The sequence below is a fragment of the Numenius arquata genome, chromosome 12 (genome assembly GCF_964106895.1).
Source record: "Numenius arquata chromosome 12, bNumArq3.hap1.1, whole genome shotgun sequence".
NCBI classification, from domain to species: Eukaryota; Metazoa; Chordata; class Aves; order Charadriiformes; family Scolopacidae; genus Numenius; species Numenius arquata.
Genome location: NC_133587.1, coordinates 21,234,620 through 21,261,833, shown reverse-complemented (window position 1 = coordinate 21,261,833; position 27,214 = coordinate 21,234,620). Strand labels below are relative to the sequence as shown.

General features: G+C 38.5%; 1 protein-coding gene across 1 annotated transcript in view; it reads left to right on the top strand.

Annotated features, from left to right (window-relative positions):
• The window catches only part of ZNF804B (zinc finger protein 804B), a 267,960-nt gene extending 241,874 nt beyond the window's left edge, over positions 1 to 26,086 (top strand). Inside the window, exons 3-4 of the mRNA XM_074157538.1 lie at positions 19,656 to 19,786; positions 22,423 to 26,086. Coding sequence (XP_074013639.1) covers positions 19,656 to 19,786; positions 22,423 to 26,086 — 3,795 coding nt within the window. The remainder of the gene's footprint in view (positions 1 to 19,655; positions 19,787 to 22,422) is intronic.
• Positions 26,087 to 27,214: the final 1,128 nt, after the last annotated feature.

Here is a 27,214-nt window from a genome sequence, read left to right as displayed (position 1 = left end):
AAAATTAGGCCCAGTCCTGAAAACAGTTGTGAACTGTCTAAGATGTATGCCTGCAAGCATCCCCACAAAAATAAAATAAAATATTCAAATGTATAAAATGAAAGATGCTCAGTTGTTTTATGAGAGAGGGGTTTTAGAGATGGTTATTATGTATTATTTATTCTTCCATCTTCAGAATATTTACCTTAATTATCTCTAGTCAGATTAGATGCTTCTGACACATAAAATACTGAAAGTATGATTCAACATGGTCAACAATTTCTCAGGTTTTTCCACAGATTATTCTTTAATTTCAGTGAAACGCCCATGTATTTTTAGCTTTAGGCAAATCTATTACCAGTTCATGTTTTAACTATCACCATTAAACAATTATTTAGAATTATCAACTACGCTGGTATACAGCTTATTAGACATTTCTGCTTCATCACAGTATTTTTTTTCTCTCAAATTTTTGGGGTTTTGATGCCGAGGAACTCTTAATTGTTATTTTATTCATTATTCTACAATAAACACACTGATCCAATTTTTCCTGCTCTTTCCTTTTAAGCACACCTTCCTCTTCCCTTGGAAACAGTATAGTCTTTACATTGCTGGCATAAGTCTTGTTTTCTTTCAGGTGAAAACCAAAGCTAAAAGCAAAGAATTAATTTCTATAGTCTGTCCTATCATTTCAGTATCTTTTTCCCTTAAAGACACACTGTTCTCTTGCTCATTCTGAAACCAGTGATTTTCTTATTGTTGCTTATGCCTGTGCCATTTATTACATTCTCTAATTTCTGTTATAGCTTCATACTGTCTTAGCTTTTCATCATACACTGATTTTGCAGTGTGTATTCTTGTTCACACTCTCAAAAATTACTTCCATTCTGATTGTAGCTGTTCCCAAAAAGCAGGTTTTTGATAATTTTTTGCTGAATAGTTTTCATTTTCTCACACTGCCTTTCCCATAATTAACTTAAAGGGTTCTTCTCATTCTTTCAGAATTTGTTCTTGTGAATGAATTCCTTTTACTCATCCCTTTTGTTCCTAAATTAGTTTTGATTACAAACTAGTTTACACTATGTTTTCTACTGGACTGTTAGATACAGAACTGGCTGTGATGTTTATAATTAAGGTTTCTAAACACTTTGTATTTTAACACCTAGGTTTCTGTTGCTCTCAGAAGTTGGGCTGAAATATTTGTTCTAGATCCCAAGCTTTAGTAAATTCCAGTAAAAATATCTAGTATTTGCAGTCAAGAAGAAGGAAGTGATAAGGCACCGGAATCAATATTGTTTGGACAACCTAATATGATACTTTTATGTGTCTGCTCTTTAATAAAATCTTTAATCTCAGGTTGCATGTTGCTTTCCCTAAGGAAAACTCCCTGACTCAGTACTGAAGATGGACGGTACTTGAGGAATGAATCCATCTTGTGCAGGGGATGAAGCTGTTGGCTACAAAAGAACTGATGATGTGAAATGAAGTGGAAACAGAAGGGGAAGAAGTGCATTTAGGAAGTACTTATGGGAATAGGTGTAATGGACAGAGACAGAAATTGCAAGAACAGAAAAGCATGGAACTATCACTCTGAAATTAGAAGACAATGGAAGTTGTGTAGAATAAAGGGAGAAAAAGTAGTTACAAGTGGAAGGACCTGGAGACACAATCCATAAATAAGGGGAAATACCAGGAGAAAGCACAGGAGCAGACTGCCAATGTCAGCCACTTAGAGCCACCAATGTTTAAGCCATTCCACTTAGAGCTGAGAAACTGCGTGAGCTGACCACATAGGTGATATGAAAATCACATTTCACAACTCTAATTCTGTTAACAAGAATGCCACAGATTTTATATTGGCACAAAATGTTGTATTGAAAAAAATACAAAGGACTTACACAACATAAAAAATGGCTGGGGTCTGAAAAAAATAGCAAAGAATTAAATGTATGATGCTGATGCTCGTGTACAATTCCATCTTTTACCACTGACAGATAATGTAAGACTAAAATTTTCTTGGCCTGAACACTTCTTTCTGTTATTTAGAAATCTTGCCTTTCTAAAAGCATGTTTGTGTCAGCTGCTGTGCTTCAAAGTACCTGCAGTCCAGCATCTTTGAAATGCTGAGGTAGCAGTGCAGAGAAACAGTCAGCCAGGTTGTGTCATGTCACTGCGACTAGTGTAAATAAAGGTAACATAAAGCACTACAGGATGGCATCAGCATTTAAGCAAAGGAGCAGTATAAAGCATATGAGCAAAAGTAGGATGTAAACAATATGATAATGCTGTGGCATCACTGTATTAAGAACATTTATTTCACCAGTTTGAAATGATCTCTGTACACCCTGTGCTGGGCACTGGTGAGGCCCCACCTCGAGTGCTGTGACCAGTTTTGGGCCCCTGACCACAAAAAAGACATTGAGGGTCTGGAGCGGGTCCAGAGAAGGGCAACGGAGCTGGTGAGGGGTCTGGAGCACAAGTCTTATGAGGAGAGGCTGAGGGAGCTGGGGGTGTTCAGCTTCAAGAAAAGGAGGGTGAGGGGAGACCTTCTTGCTCTCTCCAACTCCCCGGAAGGAGGGTGTAGCCAGGGGGGTGGTGTTCTCTTCTCCCAAGTCACAGGTAATAGGACAAGAGGAAATGGCCTCAAGTTGCACCAGGGGAGGTTCAGGTTGGATATTAGGGAAAATTTTTACACGGAAAGGGTTATTAAGCCTTGGAATGGGCTGCCCAGGGAAGTGGTTGAGGCACCATCCCTGGAGGTATTTAAAAGTCAGGTTGACATAGTGCTTAGTGATGGGTTTAGTGATGTGGTTTTTTGTTTTTATCAGAGTTAGGTTGATGGTTGGACTAGATGATCTTAAAAATTCCTTCCAACCTAGACAATTCTATGATTCTATGACCTTAAAGTGAATGCTTAGTTTATAAAATTATGCAATATTTTCTTAAATGTTATGAGGGGAGGCTTGTATTTATAGGTATGCTACACAGAAGTGCTCTACTTGCACACTACAGCAAATGCATGTACCAGAGTAGCTCCAGAGCAGCAGAAGCAACATTATCAAATACCACTGAGCACACTCTGGTGATTGGGCATGACTCGAGGCAACAGATTCCAAAGAAATGTCATCAGAAACAATTCTTTATTTTAAACTTTACCAATCTGTGCAGGTCAGTGGGCCTTATTAAGAACTAATGGACCTGCTGCCCAGCCAATTCTTTGCTGCTTTCTTATTACTCAGTGATAAAGTAAATAAATTGGCAGAATTCATCCTTTTTAAATTGCATGTTGCTTAGAATAATGAGATTCCTTTCATCATTAGCCCTCAAAAAAACTTATTGCAAATAACGCAGATCTTTTTTAAATTTAATGTCTTCAAAAGCTAAATTGTTAAATGCTAGATGCTATGGAATTACATTTGGTGTTCTTTAGAATGAATGCTAATTAACATGTAAATTAGCAATTTAACCCTCTTTAAATTGGAAAAAAACCCCATGGGACACCTAATTTCATAGTTGTTAATGATGGTCCAAGGACTGTAAGATATTTCTTAAGCATTTAATTATATAAGGGATTACAGAAGTGTATTATCAGATTTTGGCATTTAAGACATAACAATAACCAGAATGTCAGTTACAGGAAGTGCTCTTCATTAATGCTGGCATTATTGTCCTTTACATTCTTCTCAGAGGGTACACTTTTTAATTACGAAAGTTTTACAACTAATTTTTCAAGCAGGAGGAATGGTTGATGCAGTGTAATGGATGGCTTATTCAAATAAGCAAGGAATCTAAAGGATTAGATTTGTAAAAAAGATGATGCCAAACCACAGAAAAATATGAAATTCTCCCCTAAAATATCAGTTTAGGGTTTAATTTTGTACAATAATTCCTGACCAAGAACATGAAGAAACAGGTTGTTATTTAATTATATTTAGACAAAAAGTATGGTAAGTTTCCTTCCATTTCAAATACGGATAAGGAGAAAATTCTCAAAACCAAATTAATTAAAACATTCTGTTATGACTGATTTAAAATAGCAGTTACAATGTAAATTCAATAGATTTTTGAAACAAAAGACTTTCTGAAATGTTCCGTTCAAATAAATAGTTATATTTAATAAATAGTGTATTTGAGCCAGTCATTCTTCTTTTTCATGCCGTGTAAAAAGGGTGATTAAAATCAACATATTCCTCTTCTCAGCTCTCAGTTCTGAAATGCTAATACATGCAACACGTAGGATATTACTTAAGAAAATGGGGTAGATATGGAGAATCTAAATTTTTATCTTTAAATTATTATTCCCATTTTCAATTAACCTTTAGGGCAATCAGGCTGGAGTTGTACCTGTATTGTTTAATGAACAAGATAAATTACATTGGGTGTTGCTGTCCCATTTTTAAATGTCTGTGTTGAGATGTCTTTTCCACTTTTAAATGCCAGTAATAAGGGCAGAAGCATCAGAATACATAGCAATGTTTTCTACCTACTCTATGCAAAATGTTACCATTCACGCAAAAATACCTGTTTACCATGAACTAATAAGAACGGGACAATACTGAACACAGATGTATGTTATATTTCAAGCTTCAAAAGACTGGCAAACATTAGGTAATGTTGCTTATAGGCCATATTGCAGGTTTTTGTTTTTTTTTTTGTTATATCACTAGATCTTGAATAATTGTTTCATCTTAAGGTCAGGCTCTACAAGTCTTGCTTCAAATAGTGAAGTGATAGGGACCAAACAGTGCCAGATGCTATGATTGCCTTTGATTACTGGCTGTTCACAAGTACTTTAATTCATATTTGTGGAATGACTTGCAGAATAAGGTACTATTCAACCAGGTTAAGGAACCTGTTGGGCAGGTAACAACACATCTGTACGTATCTTAGCTGGGGCATTTCTGTCAACTTTGGCATTTCTGTCAACTTCTGCATAACTTTCGAACAGTGCTCTCTTGCTCATATCTTTCCGTCCTCTGGAAAAATAATAATTCTTTTAATCCCATTGGCATCCTCAAAATACATCAGACCCTATGAACAGCTGTCTCAAATCTGCATCTGTTATGGTTCTGTTCATTTTTGACTGTCTGTACCTTCCATGCAGTAATTAATGTGCAAGAATGTAGCTGAGCAATTGACTCCTGTGGAGCTTTAAAGTCATGCTAATCAACTGTGTTTGTGTTCGAGGAAACATAAAATGTGCCTTGTACATCTTTAAGGGACATTCATAGCAGAAACAAATAATTTTAAAGCAAAACAGAAATATATCTGTGCATCACCAAGACAGCAATAAAAATGGTGAGAATAGTCATTTATCACCCTTACTTAGTTAAAAGCATTAATTAACATCTTTTCTAAGGGAAAAATAAAGGAGGAAACCCAGATTAATTATCATTTCACAGCTTTTGCAATTTCATGATAATTAGGCTCCACCAGGAGCCATTACAAAGATGAGGGCTCTTTAAGCACCTTCTCAGATTAAATTGCAAGGCAATATCTAGAGAAACGTAGATGTCATTCAAGTGAATGTCAAATAAATATATCATCACAAGTGGTGGGACAATAAAAACCAAATGTTTCCTGAACAAAAAAAATTTACAACTAAACAGTTTTTTATCAGGAAATGTTATTTTTAGAGTAGAATGGTTTTGCAAGAATACGAGAAGATCAAAACCATTTTTCATTCAAAAAGTTTACATCATTTAGTTTCAATCAGGTTGAAATGGTTCATAAAGATGGAAATATTTTGCTTCAACAAATGTTACTTAAAAAAACCACTTAAAATATTCTTGTAAAGTATTTAAGAATATTTTTTAAATATTCATTGTAACATATGCACACATTATATTTACTATTACTGAGATTTAAAAAGTTATGAAAATTACAACTTCAAGGCATTATGTTTTATTGCTAGTTAGATACATCAACATCAAGTACCTTGGAAGCACTTGAAATTTTCATTTTTTAGTAAGTTTTCAAAATGTTACTTCTCCTAGTAAGACTAAGAATTAAAGAAACCCCAAATGTCAAAATTTCCTACAGAGCAGAAATTCTAGTTTTTCAAACAAGTGAGTAAGTATAGAGGAATTGACAGAAACACCCGGGACCCTGTAAGATACTTTATGCTTACAGTTGGAGTTTCTCTGCTTCTTTTCAGCCCTTAGCATGTTGATGGGTTCTTATCACTGCTTCCTTCAAAACAGACACTTAAATACTGATGTTTAAAATTGCGAGTGCAGTCACATTCCATTGCTCTGTATTTACACTTTCCATTTAGGATCTATGGGATTTGGAAAGGTATTAATGATATCCAGCAGAAGCTATATAACCTATTGCTTGTATTCTGAGCCTGCCTTGGATATCCAGTCATAGATAAGGATTTGATTCTGTGACTATCAAATCATAATTAGTTGAAATATTGTTGGTTAAAGTAATATCATGTTTCAGGGTAAAACAATACCATTTATTAAATCACATAGTTACCTATATTTGTATACAAAAATATTGCCTAAAAGGTCCAATGTAATTTTTGCCTTTTAAAAGGAACCCAGAATACTCAGATTAACCTCATTTTATTCTTTACTTCAAAGCAAAATTCAGAGCAAAAATTCAAAGCAAAATAAAAATAAAATTCAAAGCAAAAATCTCCTAATAACCATCTTTTCTGAGTTCTGTATTACCTTTATATAATTTAAGCTTGGGTTACACCAAATATTCAATTCATTGATAATATAGTTGCTCTCAATAGCCCATGTCAGATTCTGATTTCCTTCCCAATTTGAAATTTAGCACAGTATAATGTTCTTTTACTTGGTTAAAAAGAAAATGAAGATTCTGGCCTGCAGTTTGAAAATTATCATGAATTGGACCTGTACACATTCAAAACAGCAAGTCATACACTAATAAACCAGAACATGGAACATGGGAGAAGTGTACAAAAATTGTTATAGCTATTTTCTGTTATTTCTAGGAAATGAACACTTTTTTTATATATGTATACTTCCTTACCTATTTTTGCGCAAGGTCTTTCTAAAAGCTAAACCAATAATACCTGGAAAAACAATGGAATATTTTTCAGAAATTAAAACAGTATTTACAGTATCATTTTAACTCACCTAGCCCAAAGAATATAAAGTCACTATCACCATATTGTGTCTGAGTTGCTGCATATTTTAAGAGGATTGCTTCGATTTTAGTACGTAAACTCACAATCTTTCTCTTTTTTCAAGAAATAATTTAAATTTAGGGGTGTAAAAAAGTATGGATTACTAGAATAAGAAGCCACAGTATAAATATAAGACCAACTTCAAATTTTACAGGAATAAAAGTTTGGGGGGGGAGTAGTGGAGTAAAGCTTGCTTAAAAGTTTGTTTGTATCAAGTGACAGGCAAAGAATTTGAGAAGTGACATAAAGTATTTCAGAAGTGGTGAGTGATATATCAGCTTTATGATATCAAAAGTGTCCATGTCTACATGAAAAACTAGATGTGTGTTTATAGCATCATTTGATGTAAGTATGACTACAAACAGACATAGTCTCAGGCACGCGCAAGAGGACAGAGAGGGACATTAAATGTTACCTCCCATAGCTCCACAACATACAACGGGATAAAAGAAATAGTTTAGGATTGCTCTTATAAAAGTGCATCATGCTCATCACAGAATCATGGAATTGTCAGAGTTGGAAGGGACCTCTAGAGATCATCTAGTCCAACTCCCCTGCCAAAGCAGGGTTGACCAGAGCACATCACTCAGGACTGCATCCAGGTGGGTCTTGAAGATCTCCAGAGAAGGGGACTCCACGACCTCCCTGGGCAGCCTGTTCCAGGGCTCTGGCACCCTCACCGGAAAGAAGTTTTTCCTCATATTTGAATGGAACTTCCGATGTTCCAGCTTGTGCCCACTGCTCCTCGTCCTGTCACTGGGAACCACTGAAAAGAATCCGGCACCATCCTCCTTCAACCCACCCTTTAGGTACTTGTAAACATAGATAAGGTCTCCCCTCAGCCTTCTCTTCTCCAGGCTAAAGAGTCCCAGCTCTCTCAGCCTTTCTTCATAAGGGAGATACTCCAATCCCTTAATCATCTCAGTTGCCCTACGCTGGACTCTCTCCAGTAGTTCCCTGTCTCTCTTGAACTGGGGAGCCCAGAACTGGATGCAGTATATCATTTCCACCCCCTTTCCAAGGAGCAGTTTCTCGAACAGTATTATAAATTTTAAATTATGGAATCATAATTGAAGGGTGTCAAGTTTTGTCTCAGTGATACGTTACGCGCCAGTGGGCTGAACTGCACAGCTTGACCACGTGCTCGCTTTTATAGAAAAAGCCTCAGGCACTACGGGTTGCAAAAGCAGTGTGTTCAAGGGGTCCAAATAACAAATTGCAAACAAATACCATTTTAAGCATATGGCAATAAAAAAGGTGCTAGATAAGCCAAAATATCTTTGCCTTTATAAATTGGAAAATTAGGACATCATTCACTCTGCACAGTTTGGTTATCTTTGTCCATGACACACTGAATATTTTTAGGAAGGACCTTATTGCTTTTGTTATTTAGGAGGGAAATGCTGCTAAACTGGTGTGAGAACCCGACACAAGAGAGATGGATAACACATAATAATAATCTGAGAGAAATTTGGAGAGTTTAATAAAAGGAAAAATTATAATAAAAATAACCTTTTTTAAATCAGTATAATTTACTGAGATGTGTTCTCAGAAGATTAACTCAAACAACCAAAGGCTAAACCAGGCTATTGCAGGAGTGAATTACCCTGCTAAAAAAATGGGACATCTGTTCACCTCCTCCTGTAAATAAACCACAGACTGGAACATAAACTGCTACTCAATCCCATGTACGAAGAAATTAAAATTAACAGATTATCCATCTGAATTTGCTTCCTCCGTGGACCTCCCTTCTGTTAATAATAGCACAAAAGTACTTCATCCACATTATGGGTCTCTAGAAAGCTCATCTTTATATGTTATTAACATTATGATGATCAACACAGGCATACAGAAAATTTCAGAAGCCAAATTATTGTTTTCAGTAAATGCAAATAAAATATTTGCATATATTTGTATAAATAACAATCTGTAACATATACTTCTTTAAGGAATCTAGTTTTGTAATAGGTGAATGAGCTTTCCAAATGGACTGGGAGGAGGAATTCAAATGGAAAGATGCGAGAGACACCTAGGAAATTTTAAAAAGCACTTGAGAGATGGTCTAAGAACCCAAATCCCACAACCAAAAAAGACCAAATAAGTTATAAACAGCTAATCTCGTTTAGAAGGAAAGTCAATTCTCTGTAGCTTAAATTTATAATAAAGGAGAATAAGGAAAAATCGATGGTAAAGATCATAAATCAGAAGTGAAGAAATTGGAAAAAAGTGATGGAGGAAGTAAAAAGGGAAAAAGGAAAACCATCAGAGCTGAGGGCAAGAAGGTTTCTGAAAGTATCTTGAGGACATAAAGAATCTTCTGCTCTAAATAGAAATTAATTACTTGTTAGCAGTGATGTAAAAAGGACTATTCAACACAGATGTCCATTCTGTACTTGGTGCAAAGCCAGATGATTTAGTCACAACTATGGTGTTTATGATGATTTTAAAGTACCTGTCTACCAATAGCTTAGAAGGATATTAAACAACATCATTTAGAATGAAATATTTTCATATCAGCGGGTTCAGGTGACCAACATTTAAGTATTAGGAAAGAGATGGCCATACACTATCTTAATCATTAATGTTGATTTTTAATAAGTCTCAGAGCACTAGAGGAAAATGCATCAAGCTAGAAGCTAGATAATACCATGCTGGGATTTAAAGAGAATAAACAAGAAAATCTGTCATCCTGACATTAGTGCCAGGAAAAATACTGACATGACTGATACAGGACTCCATAAAGTATTAAAGAATGATAATGTAATTAATTGCACTGCTTTATGTAAAATAGATCTTGTCAAAGTAACTTGATTTTATCAATTTATTTGTTAAAACATAGCAAGTCAGGATGTCCTCTGTCTTGTGTTATTGAAAAGTTTTGAACAGGTGATTACAAAATTCCTTTGTGGTCTTTTGTTATTGCCAAAAACTGCAAGGAAATGCCATTTATTAAACCTCCTTTACTTTGAGCAGGCATTTTGTTATAGTATTGTTACTAGAACTTTCCTACTCCAGAAGAGATCAATCTACTTTGAACAAATACAAGAGAAAGAATATTTCGATTTTGAATGAATAAAAGATAAATAACCTGCCTAAAATGCCTTTTATGGATAGCAATTACATCCTATTAGAAAAAGCAATATTTTACTTCCTTGCGATATTTGATGAGGTTTCTGCTTATAGCTGTCTTTAATATCCTTCAAGCACATATTATTTTTCACTATTTGCCCTGACCATACCTTTTCATCTGAAGTGCAGTGAGTGGTACCTATAAACAATACCACATTTATCTCAAGTAGATCTTAAAATGACTCTTTTTAGTGATGAATTTGTTCTCTGGTACAGCACTTCAAAGTCACTGTGTAGTGTTCTGCTGATTCAACTTTCCTTTATGTAAACCTATGGACATAGCACGATAGTTTGTAATAAGCTTATCCTTTATGCTATATTGTTCCCTCAGCACTCTCAAGAATCAACTGATTATACAAGTAAATGAAATTTAGGCTTTGTTCAGATGTCTGGCATCTTTCCTTTTGTTTCAATGGGCTCACAGTTAGATGTGGTAATTGAACATATACTGTAAGTGCTGATTCAGCTTCCTCCCTGCTCTTTTTAGAAGTGACTCTGTCTCTCTATGCTTTCATTTCTTTATTTGTAAAATGATATCATGGTAAAGATACCTGTTTCATAAGAAGCCTGCGATCTGTCTATAGAAAGTGCTATGTAAAATCTATGTATGGTCAGTTCTACTATAATTTTTTATTACCCTGCAAGTCTGATGATCTCATTGAAGGAACTTTGAGGCCAGGTTTTGGAGTCACTTGTTGAATTCTTGGAAAATTCAGTGTCTTGTTCTTTTCCTTAAGATATAGGAGATTTTATATCCTGCCTGCTACAGTTGGAACAAAATAAAACAAACTGGTGAGACAGGCTTTGAAAAGGTGGGGGAAAGGCTTAAATATTTTTAAAATAAGATTACAAGAAGAACTGAAAGGTTTGAAAGGAACTAGTCTTGCACAGGGTCCATAATACTTGTTTCTTCTCTTAAAGCTGCTTAAATGAGAGGAAAAAGAAATAAAATATACAAGATGTTGTTTTTATTCCAGCTACGAAAGAGAGCCCTATACCTCAATGAGCAAGGTAATATATGGCCATGCAGTGAAGATACAGTCCCTGCCCCAAGTTTCTTATCATTCAAATGTGTTGCTTTTACTAGGTGAATTACTCTGTATTCTGAAGTGGCACCAAATATGTCTAATCCAATTATACAGTGTGGAGACAACTTGTTGGAGCATATGATAATAAATTCATTGGAACTGATATAAACTTGGGTGGTCAAGTGGAGCATATGCTGGATCCACAAATAGCTCAGGCCTTCAGATGATTGAGTTGCTGCCACAAAATGCCTGTCTATCCTCACCCCTACAAAAATGGGCTCCATGAAACTCATGTGTGCTAACTTTACTTGGGAGATTCTCATAAGCAGTACAAATGGATGTACTTTTATCCAACAGTGGATGAAATTAGTTTAATTAGCAGGAATATGTGCAGATCTGGTTGAACAGTAAGAAGCTCCCTCAGAAAAGACACAGGCAAGCACTAGTAGGTCTTGATGCTCTCTGGCGTGAAGACCCATTGCACTAGATTGGATGGTCTTTCTATACAGACTTAAAGACATGCGAAAACAAGCCCGCCGAACAGCCATCTGTTGTATCCTTCTGGTTGCATCTGTGATCAACATCTCATTCACTGATGGATTCTCTAGGGCATGTCTGCAGGCTGACTTTTCCCCACTCCTGCTATCATCTCATTCCCTAACCCAGTCATACCCTGATATTTACTTTCTGTCTTCCCATTCATTCCCACTAGCAATACTGAATCTGTTAAGATTGACTGTAATATAAACTGCTCAAAAAAAGATTACTATCACACACTTCAAAGTGATCTGTAGCTATTTATGGGTAAAACAAATGAAAATTTATCAGCTAGTTTTTGAGCTTCATATCTCATGGTTAATTCTTGTATGTAATAGCCTTTCCAATTTATTTTTAGGATTATATTGACCATAGTAAAATCAAATTCCTTCATTGCTGTTACGTCGCTTTCACTTCAAGAGCTAATACCATAAGCTTCAGACATGAAGTCTAATTATGTTCTCTAGTAACTATCATTCTCATTTGATGGCTTGCAGAGTGAATTCATTTTAGAAATAATGTTGTTGGTTCCAATGTTAGGGTTACAGGCAAGAGAATAATTACTGAAATTCACGTTCCTTTTTTTTCCTCATTTAACCCTTTTATGGTGAATTTGTTTAGAACTTAATTAAGGAGCTTTTCAACCAAGTGGAAATCAATTTCTGAAATCAGTCAGGCACTCACACACACATTAGCTCATGGACTTAGATTCAGAGAAGGCTCTCTAAATATGACAGGAGACATATACCTAATGTTGACTGAAGAAAGCTACTACATTTTTATCTGGGGCTCAAATGCATTACAGGATGATGAGTATTTTGGAGCATGTATTTTGAATGATATTCCAGAGAAGGAAAAAAAGTCTGAATGTAAGTGGAAAAGTCCTTTAATTCTTATTAACCTGCCATTTGATAACTTAATGCATGGATAATTTTTTTCCCCAAAGGGGGATTTACATCTATGCAGTTTACTATCTATCTACGTTAATGCAGTTATACTGCTGTGAATAAGAAGAGGATTTTCTTCTCACTATACTTGCAGCAACAGTTATTTGCCCCAGCATCTGAAGTAGTCATACTGAGAACCCCTTTTAGATCTGTATAATGGGATGAAAGTCAGAAACCCCCTAGAGAATGCATATCTGGCAGGGAAATGTAGATTATGTAAACTTTCTCTATATTCTTGTCAATGATTTATAAAAAAAGGCCAGATGTCTTCCTCAATTTTCTTTCTATTATGTGTGCCAAAAATACACTAATTCAAAGTACTCTTTTATGCAACCAGTAGACATGAGCATTACCTGTAGCAATAAAAATGTACCAATAGCACCACTTTCCTCTGTCTATCAAAAATCTATGTCTGAGATGATCAATCACAGAATTCTAGAATAGTTTGTGTTAGAAGGGACATTTAAATGTCATCTAGTCCAATCCCCCTGCAATGAGCAGGGACATCTTCAACTACATCAGGTTGCTCAGAGCCCCGTCCAACCTGACCTTGAACGTTTCCAGGGATGAGGCATCTGCCACCTCTCTGGGTAGCCTGTTCCAGTGCTTCACCAGCCTCATTGTGAAAACATTTCTTCCTTATATCCAGTGTATACCTACCCTCTCAGTTTAAAACCATTACCCCTGGTGCTATCGCAACAGGCCCTGCTAAAAAGTTTGTCCCCATCTTTCCCGTAGGCCCCCTTTTATTACTGAAAGGCTGCAATCAAGTTTTCCTGGAGCCTTCTCTTCTGCAGGCTGAACAACCTCAAACTCTCTCAGCCTGTCCCCATAGGAGAGGTGTGTCTGATCATTTTTGGGGCCCTCCTCTAGATTCGGTTCAACAGGTCCTTGTCTTTCTTGTGCTGAGGACTCCAGAGCTGGAGGCAGTACTCCAGGTGGGGTCTTGCAAGAGTGGAGTAGAGGGGCAGAATCACCTCCCTTGCCCTGCTGGCCATGCTTTTTTTGATGTGGCACAGAGTTGAGGCTGACAGTAGTTCTCAGGGTCCTCCCCTTCTTAAAAATAGGTGCAATGTTCAGGTTCCTCAAGTGGTCATGAATCTGATCTTCTCTTAGAGTGGAAGGGACTTTGCTCCTCCAGTCCCCATCTTGTGGTCCATCCAACTTAGAGGTGTGGGAAAAGAGGTTGCCAGTGACGACTGAGGCAAAAAAGTTGTTGAGTACCTTAGCCTTCTTGTCCATGTTACCAGTTTGCCAGTCTTGCTCATCAAGGATGGTATGCTTTCTTTGACCTTCCTTTTCTGGATGACATACCTGTAGAAAGTGTGCTTTAAATTCTGCTGGCTCAGTTCTACTCCCTTGTCCCTGAGGACAGTTTCTCAGGGGGTCCTATTGACTAACTCCTTGAAGAACTGGAATTTTGCTTTCCTAAAATTCAGGGTCCTGACTGTACTCTTCATGAAAACCATATCCCTCAGGACTGTCAACTCCACCAGTGCATGATCACTGCAGGCCAAGCTGCCTCCAATCTTGACATCACCAATTAGCTCAATTGCATTGCGGACCAACAGGTCCAGTATCGCATCCCCTCTGGTGGGGCTGTCTATTACCTGGCTTAAGAAGTTACACTCAGTGCACTCCAGGAGCCTCCTGGATTGTCTACAGCACACTGTGCTACTTTTCCAGCAAATGTTGGGGTGGTTGAAGTCCTCCTGCGAGTGTGATGCCTTCTGTAGCTGGAGTAAGAAGGCTTTGTTAATAGGCTCCCCCGATCAGGCGGCCTGTAGTAGACACCAGTCACAAGGCTCTATTTGTTGCTCTGGCATCTAATTCTTACCCATAAGCTTTCAATGTGCTTGTGGCTATTCTTCAGAGACAGCTCTTCACACTCTATCCATTTCTTGATGTAGAAGGCAACGCCTCCGCCCCTCCTTCCTCGCCTGTCCCTTCTGAACAGCCTCTAGCCATTGGTATCTTCACTCCAGTCAGGGATTCGTCCCACCAAGTATCAGTAATGGCAACTAGGTCATACCTTTCTAGCAGCATGGTGGCCTCCAACTCTTCCTGTTTGTTGCCCATGCTAAGTTCACTGGTGTAGAGGCACTTCAGCTGGGCTGTCAACCATGTCACCTTCTTAGAGGAACACTCCTTAATAATTAAGATAGCTTAATATTGTAATTAAGATAGATTAATACCTTCTGTATGCAATGAAAAGAAAGAGGTACTTTTGCATCTCACTATATCCCTCCCATTTTATACAGCTCCTTTAAAAAGAGGTGATTAAGTCCCTAAAAGTGCTTATTTCTTTCCAGTGGTTGTAAATAAAATCTAAGCAACTACTATACGCATCTAAATTGGATCAGATAACAATCCAGAGAAATGTTCACCTACACAGGGAGAAATAAAATCAGCATCATAACTCTGGAAAGAAAGTACTTTCAGTACTGCAAATGTGGTGAATACACTACAGGTGCTTGTATGTCAGTGAAAAGCAAGTACTGGCCACAATAAAGTGACAATTTTAAAAGAACAACCCAACATTAAGAATGGGCAGCAATTGCTAAAGTTTGGGTATTTGGCCACTGATATTTCATGTCTAGCAAAAGTAGGTAGTGAAGATGCAGCTCCATTAAGTCATTTGGATCTCCTGGTGATTCATACCAGAGTTCAGGAGGAAAATAAGAGATTCAGAATGAATATTATTTTGTAGCCTTTTAATATTCTGTGTGGGTATTTATAAAAAAGGGATGGGTTACTTTTAGACATGACAATGTCCACAAGCACATGTGCACAAAACCCAGAAGAATAGAACGTGAGTCTAAAAATTAAATAGAACTCCATAGCAACAATATTGGTAGCAGGTGAAGGACAGAACACAAGATTGCTGTTTAATAAATCATAATTTATTACACATGCCTGCACTTGGATGCCCAGTTAAGTACCTAATTATATGAAAAATGCAGTTGCTGTGTAAAGCAATGTTAATTTTCAAAAATACCTGGTGAGCTTAGAGTTGTCATTCAGGTATCTGCTCGGTTGCACGCAGTTGTACACCGCATGTGGAAAATATTTGTGTCCCTGTCAGGAGTCTGGCACAGGTTATTACTGAAGAAAACCACAGCTTTGCAGGTTCAGCAGGCAGTCCCATGGTCTATCCACCACACCTGACAAATCTCATTACGATTCCTAACTGGATCCCTGGCAGCGCGCCTTTTCTTGTTTTGATGAGGGGATGTGCAGGGAGAGCCCTTTATCTGCTCAGACTGTAAATGCTTTTGATTTCTTGGATTTCATCTCCAGTTGATAAGTCCTCCGCTATGCTTACCTACATTTTTTTTATTATTTTCTCTGCTTCCCGGACACATGCTGGATGCTGTTAGAGAGCAAAAAATACTACTAGAACTTCTATTCTAAGTGTTGGTCCATTTGCTTTGTTGATTATCATCCTAACTGTCAAAGAAGTGAAATGGCTTTTCTTTGTGGTACCTGAACTCCGTAGTACTAGCTTTTACATTCCTCTTTGGACAGGTAGAAACTATTTCTGTTTTTCCTCATGAATGCTTTATGTGTGATACTGAACAGCCCACAGTGACAGCTAAAAGATATCAAGTATCACTAAAGGACATTTCTCAAATGTGTTTCTTTGCCCTTTCTTCACACTGAAGATGTTAATAAGACTCAAGCCTACCTATGTTCTTCTATGGAGGATAGGATCTTTTCTGCTTAAATTTCTCTACACTCTTGTAAGTCTTACTTAGGTGACAGAAAGTGTGGATTTGAGGAGGAATAACCCCATGCACGAATACAGGTTGGGGGCTGACCTGCTGGAGAGCAGCTCTGAGGAGAAAGACCTGGGAGTCTTGGTGGACAATAGGATGACCATGAGCCAACAATGTGCCCTTGTGGCCAAGAAGACCAATGGCATCCTGGGGTCCATCAGGAAGAGTGTGACCAGCAGGTCGAGGGAGGTCATCCTCCCCCTCTACTCTGCCCTGGTGGGGCCCCATCTGGAGTACTGTGTCCAGTTCTGGGCTCCCCGGTTCAAGAAGGACAGGCAACTGCTGGAGAGGGTACAGCAGAGGGCAACAAAAATGATGAGGGGCCTGGAGGATCTCTCTTACGAGGAAAGGCTGAGGGACTTGGGTCTTTTTAGTCTAGAGAAGAGAAGGCTGAGGGGGGATCTGATTGACGCTTATAAATACTTAAAGGGTGGGTGTCAAGAGGATGGGGCTGGTCTTTTTTCAGTGGTGCCCAGTGACAGGACAAGGGGAAACGGGCACAAACTTGAACATAAGAAGTTCCACCTAAACATGAGGAGGAACTTCTTTCCTGTGAGGGTGGCAGAGCCCTGGCACAGGCTGCCCAGAGAGGTGGTGGAGTCTCCTTCTCTGGAGACATTCAAAACCCACCTGGACACGTTCCTGTGCAACCTGCTCTAGGTGGACCTGCTTTGGCAGGGGGGTTGGACTAGATGATCTCCAGAGGTCCCTTCCAACCCCATGTGATTCTGTGATTTGTTCTGGGAAGATTCTCTGACTTCTTGTACAGCTTTGGCTTTTACATATTATTTAAAAATCTTATTCCCTGTACCAAAACTAACATTGTCTTACCTACTCATCCATTTTACTGTAAATTGCAGGGAATGAGGTTGAGGGAATGGAGTACTGTATGAATGGCCTGGCAAGGGGCAAGGAAACAGTGAGGGAGGGCATGTAGCTAAAATGTGGAGGAGCAACCATTTCTTTCCAAGGAACTGAAGCCTAAGAGCTTTAAAGAGGACTCTGCAGTTGTCCTGTTCCAGAGTTTAATTCAGTGACATACTAGATGTTGGATCTGATAGAAACTTTCCAGAGAAACGTACAGATTTGACAGACTGTAAATATTTTTGATGAATACTGTTAAACTTCCAACAGGCAGCAGGACAGTTCTGGTTGCTGGTGCCCTGAGCAACTGCCTTTCTGGCCTTCTCCTCTCCTCCTTGAAGAATCAAGGGAGTTTGCCTGTGCAGAGACATCACATGGTTGAGAGCCAGCTCTTAAGCTCCCAGAACACCTAATTTGTGGGCAGCCCAGTTCTCCCTACTTCACCAGGCACAGAGGCACATGTCTTGGGGTCAAGAAGGCTGAAAGCAAACAAGAAAACTGTTTTTGTCTCACAGCTGTTGTCTGGCTTTTTAAAAAATCCCATACTTGAAGGACAGCTGATGTGACAGTGGTGGGAGATAATCCATTACAACTTTCTAGCACTCTTCACAGAATGTGATCACAGATTCTGTATGTTTTATCAAGGGTTCCTTCATGCCTCTCTATGATACTATGTCATCGCCACTACCTGGATGAGTTCGTTTTAGCTGTCATTTTAGATTGTATTAAGGAACCACACAGTGGTTTTCGCCTGTTTGTCTTCATCTACTGACAAAAGCTAGACCTCTCTCCAGAAAGTTGTTCACTCTCATGCATTCGTCATTCTCTTGACCCCTACAAGCTAAGGACTCTCTGCCTTCAGCCCTGTTTCTCAAAAGCAGATGCCTGCTGGCCTGTGCCATGGCTAGACTGCTCCACATACCTGGGCAGAAAACAGAAAATGCTGGGTCAGCCTCCAATTTATTCTACTGATACATGTTGTGCTTTTGGCCGTGCTATAGGGAAACAATAGCAGGAGACGATGGCAGTGATTAGGATGTTAATCTTTAGGTGCTGGTGGACAGGCAAATAGGCACAGATGCTGCCAGCTGAGCAACAGTTTAAAAATTACTGTGATACCAAAGCCTTTCTTCAAGTCTAGCTTGCAAAAACTGCTCTCTGGGCTCCATGGAAAATGTAGCATTTCCTGGTGTTGATACTACAGTTCTGAATTTCACAGGACCACCTCCAGACAAAGGCACAACTGGATGCAGTGGTTTAGTTCTCAATCCTGGTCCTCAAAGTTTCTACTTTGGGCATCTGGCTGAATGCACCAGAGCTCCCTTCTGGTTTGTAAACCCAGTCTTCCCAAACACCATGACACTGGAGAGGTGGTATAGGGGGGAAGGCACTTCTGCCATGGAGCGTAGAAGCATGGACCTGAACCGGGAAGTTGTAAGGTTGGACATGATCTGCTGAGACCTAGAGAGCACAATGAACTCAAAGGCATGATAGCACCACTTTTTTGGCAGAGGATGCTTTTAAAACACCTTTTGGTTTGTGTCTTCTTCTCCTTCACTTTTCCTTATACTATAAGCAGTGCAAAACCAAGTAATAAAAAAACTAATAATGGCAAAGAATTTTGTTCTCTCCAACAGGAATTACCTGATTTATAGATGTTCGAGAAGATAAAAAATAATTGTGAAAATAACCATAAACAAGTTTCCTCATCAAATATTTCAGACAGTCATTCTCTCCTTTGGAAAAAAAAAAAAAAAAAAAGCAGTCTTAAAAAGCTACAAAATCAACACAGTAGCATACATAGATCCATGCATAAATGTGCAATTATAGAGATCTACAAAATACATTACACACACAAGTTCAGCTTTATTCCAATATATGTCTATGGATTAAATTCCAACTGACTGAATTAAATACGAAAATTTCAACTACATTAAGTGGAGTCTAGTTTGTGTTTTTATATTTTTTTTTAAACACAACAGAAGATTTGTGTATTCATAAGAAACGAAAAAGCTATCATTCATATTTATGTGTCGATCAGCTAAATAGTGTTATGTTGTTAATATTTGTTAGGCAAAACCAGCATTTTCAATATCTCGGAATGATAACTTTTAAAGTGTATTTTTACTCTCCATTTACATACTAACTTCACCAAAAGCAAATAAATTGAGTAAGAGGAATGCTGTGTACATATTTAATCCCTTCTCTTCTTGCTCTTTTCACACAGAGATTGAAAGATTTAAAACAAAGGGAATTTGCTCGAAATGTGGCTTCAAAGTCATGGAAAGATGAGAAGAAACAGGAAAAAGCACTCAAGCGGCTCCACCAGCTTGCAGAGTTAAGGAAGCAGTCAGAATGGCAAGTATTTAAAAATTATATTAGCTTTTAATGCCCTCTTTCCTCAGCCTCAGAAGAAATCCCCATATTTTTTCTCCTACACTCTGTAATGTACAGAGATTGTGTCTACTGTAACCTATTTTCAGCCGTCCCCAACTCCAAATGTTCCTGTTCTGCAAACCATAAAATTGAAAGGCCCTGAATTAATTAATTGTTATTTGAAGGTTTGTGTTTTTCTCTCCTGTAGCTGGTTAATTTCATCTCTTCTGAACTGAGTGGACTGAAGATGTTTTAATGTCACCGTTTTACCCTATCAAACTGACCCAAATAGATTAGTATAGCTGTTTTATCATTTGATAATAAGTGAATGGGAGAGGAAAACACTTTTTAGAGCATCTGTATTTAGTCTGTGGATAATTTTCGCTACTTTTAGTTTACTGAGATTATTCTCATGGTTTCTCAGTAGAGTAATTGAAATATCATTACGTGAATGAAAAACAAGTAATTAAATGTTAAGTTTATCCAGTACTGTTAGCTCTATTGATGAATATCAAGATACAGTACAAAATTTACACTAATAAACCTTTACATTTGAGAAATCTCCTTTTTTTAATGACATTGAATACATCAGTATAATAGATTGCCACCAGACCAATTGTTTATGTTAATCTATGACTGTAATGAGTTAAGTAGATAATTAAACTGACATCCTTTTAAATTCATATCAAGCTTACTGTACCCTGATAATACCAGATAATAACAGAGTTTATTATACACTCATTTTGGCCTATGTAATTGCCTTTGAGTGCTAAGATATCACTTTCATGGTTACAACTCCATTTTCATACAAATCTTCCGAAAGAAATGTAACTGCTTGTGGGACGATGCCTTTATGCCTACACAATTGAAGATACAGTCTCAGATAGACCAATAAGGTTAGTGAACACGGGAAAGCCAGAGTGAAACTGAAAGGGAAAAATTGGGTTTGCTTTTAGAAAGAGCCAGGAGTCCATAATCCCTTACAAAGAGCCTGGAAAGACAGTGCTCGCTATTCCTGTTTGTAATGACTAATACGTTCGGGGGCGGCTGAGAGTCATGATCTTGGTGGAGGGGTAGCATTCCCAGTTGCTCAGGCAAGACAGAAAGCCAGCCTTACTAAGCAAAAGTCCACACACACACACACTTGTTATTGTCCCTGAGTACTCTGTCTCAGGTTGCAACAGTCCCTTACAAGTTCAACAATTTGACAACAAAATTACTGTTAATCTTATGCACAGAATAACTGAAAATGAAGCTTTATTTTGCTGTTCCAAGGAGACTTTGAAAAGAAACTTTTTACATGCCTTCTCCAAGAGATAATTCCTTCTTAATGTACAAATAAGGGTGAATTTGTATCTCCTGAAGCCAAATTTCTGGCAAATGCAAATATGTTTTCAGAAATGCATACATATTCTCATACTCTGAGTTGACCCCACTACAGGGAGTCTTTATGTTGTTCCCACTGCTGGAGATCAATGGATTTTTATAGCATTTATAAAGCATGCTAGCCTATTTATTGATAGCTGTTATGCAGATCTGGCAGTCATAATTTAATTACATTTAATTAAAATATTTTCTAATTTTTAATCAAACTCTTTGCTGAAGCTGGTTTCAAAAATTCTTCATGTAAGTGTACTGTAGTATTGCATCGATAACAAATGTAGATAATTGGTCTAATGAAATACATATATAAAACATTACTTGGAATAAGATTTGTATGGTGGCTATGTATGTCTCATTTCTAATGGCAAATAGCAACAGTCATTCCAATTTCAGCTAATTATCTATTGCAAGAAATCAATGATTTACCATGTTTGTTAAACCTTCTTAGAATAGGTTGATTTTTTTTTTTTAAAAGCACAAGAAAATTAAACCACAGGTTTAAAATCTGAGAGGTTTTGGGAAGATGAAAAATTTAATTAATGAAAGTAGAATACAGAAAGAGAAAATACGGGAAAGTAAGTCAAATGGTGGTTGATAATGAAAGCACTGAAGTCTCTGTTAATAATGATGGAAATCCACCTTGTGTCTTTCCCCACCAATGTTTGGTGTTAGTTTTAGCATTAATATCTCTTTGAATATTTCACAAAGTCATTTATTGTGGAATAATATAAAGACAAAATTAAAATCTGCTCTTAAAAAAATCATACATACATCACCACCCCCAAGCAAGCAGCACGTTGCCCTTTCTCTTATAGTTTGATTCTGCAGGTGCTCCAGGTGCAAGTGTTTCATTTTGAACAAGGCACAATTTCCTTTTCAATGGTCTCTCAGAAAACCAAGACTTACCACAGACTGGATTCTCACTGGTATAAATTCAGAGTAAAGACAATATTGTTTATCCTAGACGTACATGGACATAAGTCTGAAAACAAACATTCATGTGCTGACTTCAAATCATATTATTTCATATATGTAAAGACTGTCTTGCCCATGTAGAAGCCCAAGCTCAGGGTTAGACTGCACATTTACCCTTTAGAAACTTTAGAAACTTATTTTCCCCTCATAACAGCATGACTGACACCCTTCTTTACCAGACAGACATTGTCAAATGAGAGTTCTGTCTTGTCTTGGCTACTTAATAAACCTTTCCCTTTTTTTTATTTATTACTTTACAGCATCACTGGGAGTGGACCATTGCTTAAAGCCCCCAGACTAGTTGTGGAAAAGCAGCAATCGCCAGATGGCATTTTCCTGTACAAGGGTGGCAAGTTAACAGCCAGTTCTCAAAGAACTGCCACTATTGAGGGACAAGATTTCTCCAGCAGCATACTAGAGAAACAGAAATTTATCATAAGCAGACATCAGTACCCTACTGAAAGACCCTATGCACTTGGAAATCAAGTCTCACAAGTGTTTCCAGAGAGTACAAATGGTCCTCAAAGGGCAGGAGTGTCTTTCTCATTCTCTAAAAAAGTCCCTTTGAAGCTTGAGTCCTCAGCATCAGTCTTCAGTGAGAACTCTGAAGAAGGAAATGATTGTAGTGAATCCCCCAACCATAAAACAAAGCAAGCTCTTGAGGGCTGTCGTTCTGGCACACTTTTGGAGGAGGACATGAAAGCAAGCTTGAATAAAGGGCCACATACTACAGAAGACCAAATGGATTTGGATAACAGTGCATTAAGTCACGTAGCTGCAAAACCTAAAATGCTGAATGAAAATGATAAAAGTAATGATAGAGAATTAGAAGAAAAGGTCGGTGCTCATCCTTCATTTCCCAAAGTCAAAATACAGCTTTCAAATTTGGATTTTTCTAGTTCACTTCGAGAAACAGAGCAAGAGAATAGATCGAATGAGTCTGAGCAATTTTTAGAAACTCTTATTTCACCTCCATGCCAAACTAGCAATTTTTGTACACAGCCAAATGCCTACAAGCACAGCAATTCCCACCTGCCTGACCAGTTACCTGAGCTCCCACGAAAGCCAGAACCTCAGCTGGTATATGCAAGCAACATTTATGACAGTCCTGGGGTGGTAAAAAGAGAAAGATCTTTGGAGAGTTCAGAAACCACAAATGGGAATATGGAAACACTTCCAAGGGAGACCATGGTTAAAGAGGTTAAGCCCCAGACATTGCCTTTCCTCCATGTAGTGAGCAAAGATGGCACTACTGCTCTGCAGTGGCCCACAGAATTACTTTTGTTTACAAAAACTGAGCCCTGTATTTCATATGGGTGTAATCCATTGTATTTTGACTTCAGACTCTCTTTAAATCACAGAGATGATAAACAGCATGAAACAAAGAAAGAAAGCTGTAAAGAGAACTCTATAAATAAGACTGCAGGTGAAAATGAAGCCTCAGGTTTAATAAAACACAAGCAAATGTCAAATGAACAAGATAATCAGTTGTTGAAACCAAAGAAGATGAAAGGTTCCCCAAATCCAAGAAAGGCCAAGCAAAAGGCTGAATCAGACATAGGGAAAGAAATGAATGAAAATGGTCAGAAATGCATTGCAGATTATTTGAATGAAAACATACCCAAAGTGCCTGCTTACCTTGATGTCTCACAAAAGGATTATGTGACAGAAAAAAGTCTTCACACAACAACACCGAGAAGACCGTTAAAGCATCACAGCTGTGAAAGAAAAAAACAGAACATTAGAAATGAAAGCATTTCCTTTTCTGCTTTTATGTCTAGCATTAAAAAGTCTAAACCTGCAAAATGTCATTTAATTTATTCTGAGGAAAAACGTGAAAACCAAAATGACTGCAGATCGGTTCAAGATGTGGCCAGCTGCAGCAGTGACATAAGTGACAGTGGAAAAGACTCCACTGGAAGTTTCCTTACTTATAAATCCAGTTCAAACAGCAGGTATGCAGAAAATGAAGGATGTGGAAATTACATGAGATGCTGGAGATGCCCGTCTACTCAAAAGTCCTCCTCTGACAGACATTCCAGCTATTCTGACACTTCAGTTAATGGTACAAGTGGCTACATGTGTCCCACATCAAACAATCACAGCAAAAATAATTTGCTTTTTTGTTGTAAAAGAAAAAGCAAGACAGCTGAAAGGCACAAATGTAAACACAGAAAGCACAAGTGTATTTTCATTTCTCATGATACAGACGAGGATTATCTTTGTTGTAGTAGAAGTCATAGAACTAGAAACTGTACACAGAGGGGCACAATTATATATCAAAGATGTTCAAGACATAAAGTTTTACGACACAGAGACAGATCTAAACACAGCAGACGTAGACACCTGCATTTTGGAAAAGTGTATAGTAGAAGTAGAAGCCACCATAGCTCCAAAAGTTGTTCCACCAGAGTTTCAAGCAGCAGCGAAAGATCATCTAGTAGCAGAATATCAATAGGTAGCAGTTCAGGATCCTTCTCAAAAGAAACTGACAGCTGTGATTATAAAACAAAAGAGGACACAGAAAGAGGTTCTAACACCAAAGAGAGAAAAGCTGAAACACACTACAAGTCTCTGAATGTGAATGGTCAGTCAAAAAACTTTGCCACCTGCTCTTCTGAAACCCTGGCCAAAGATATCTGTGGAAAAAGGAAGTCACTGACAGCCAAGTTACTTTTAGAAAGAGTGCAGTCCAAGAAAACCCAGGAACAAATGCATGATTTAGAGAGATTTCCAAACACTTGTGGGGTAGAATTAAAGGATCACTCGCGAGGTCACTTTGCTCTTCAGTTCCCATCATCAGTGGATGACATTGCAATGTTACCTTTGCCAGAGAAACTGCTAAGCATGGGTAAAAATGACACGGGGCATAACGAAATCAGCTCATTGGAAACCAGTCTGAAGAAAAACAACTTTGAAGCGTCAGAGATAAGTAATGTTGCTTTTTCAACAGGCACTGATTATGATCGTTGTCTTTATAAAGACATCATTCAAATAGGAACAGGCTGTCAGAGCCCGAGCATAAAAAGGAACACGGCAATAAAGGAACAGTCCAATCTCTTCATTAGCGAAGTGAAACCCTTTATACAAAGCTGTGACCCAGTACCAAATGATTTCCCTGGTGCTTTTCCCTCTAATAGATATTCTGTTATTGCTAATTCAACAGAGACCAAAGAAGAACTACATGATGTAAACATGGACTCTAAACGGGCAGAAGGCTCTCTTTGTGACAATGCTATGCAGAAGTGTGATGACACAGTGAATGACCTAGAAGTGTACAGTAAATCCACCTCCACTCCTTTAACGCAGCAGCCTATCATGTTCTCACCAGAGGAGGTAGACAAATACAGGTTGCTGCAGCTGCAGGCCCAGCAGCATATGCAGAAACAACATCTGGCAAAACACCTCAAAGTTTTGTCTGCCCCAGGACCAGCTGCCTTCTCTGCAACACCAGCAGTCGCTGCCCTCCCTGTTCAGCAGCATGCTACTATCACCACCATCCACCACGCACTGCTGCAACACTTTGCTGTCTCAGCATCTGTACATCCCCACAGCAACCATCTCTCCCTGGCACACCTCCACCCCCTCTCCCAGGCGCATTTTGCCCCCATGACACTTTCTCCACGAGTCCCAGCCCTCATTCCCACCCATCCTGCTTTACTGACAGGACACCCATTGCACTTGGTCTCCACCACCCCCCTCCACCCTTCCCCACTGACCTTCCCCATGCTACCGCAAGCTGCGTATATCCCAGCCTTATTTACACCACACCTGAATGCAGCCACACCGTCTGCTATACATCCAAATCCCTTAGTTCATCCTTTATTCCAAGGGCAAGAGCCCCACCAACATTCTTGCTCTAGCCAGACCCAACAGTTATCTACAATAAAAGAAATTTTCAGTGTTTCTAGCTATTTAAACTAGCCCAAATGATTACACCATGGCTCCAAACCCAAATTTGAATAAAATAAATTATTCAGTGTTCAATCACGTCTGAGGGGAAATCTACTGTTTTGCTAAAAGCACAACAGCAAATATTTTAAAGTCCACATTCTGGTTGACAGTATATGAATGTTGACTTAGTTCTCATATCACTGAGTAAAAGCTGGTTTAAAGTATTTTACGATACTATCACAAGGAGGATGGGGTCCCGCTGGTGTCCTTTTACAGAAAGTTTGGAAAGAACAGCCTGAACTGAAGTCTGTGACTGTCAGTAGGAATGGGACCACAGCAGCCAGACACAATGGGACCAAGAATATCAACACTAATGAGTGATTTAAAGTAGCACAATTTAAGGTAGAGCAGTCTTGACACACCTCAAAGGTTTGCTTTCCTGAGCGTGTATATGCAATGGCATAGTACTTGGTCTGGTTACGTTATTTCAGACTGGGGCAAAAAGAAGGTATCCGGGACCACAAGTCCCTGGTTCTGTCTCACATTCAAAATAAATTGGGGAGCCTCAGAGTGAGGCGCGATGAGTTAACATTGGAAGAAGAAGGTCACAGCAACATCTCAAAGACACTTTAGTGATTTTATCCCTGGGATATGTCAATTGAACAGCATAAAGGGACTGCAGTCTGGCCACTGGCACAAAATATTCCCGTAGTGTAGGGGGCTCTGTGCTGGCACAAGCAGGCTGCTACTTTGCTCCCTGAGCCAAGCACCTGAGACGGGAAGAGAAAGAAGGGGATGAAGTCAGGGTCTTTGGCATTGCCTGCCGGTGGCTGCAGTATAGGGTATGTCAGGGGTTGCAAGGCAGCTAGTGCTGGCTTTGACCACCAGAGGTCCTTGGTCAAGACTGTAACACTTCTTTCCTACCAAACAGAGCTCTGATGTGTGGGAAAGTCTTGCCCAAAGAATGTGCAAATATGTTTCACTCCTTTCACAAACAACATAAACAATTGGCTGGTCCTACAAAATCGTGCCGATATTCATAAAAATGCAGAAGTAGAATTCTGAGCAGAAGCTGGCTCTCCAGGACAAGTCTTAGAGAAAGCCACAGTTCTCAGCTTCTCAAGATATATCAAATCTAAACAAATATTTCAAGATTCT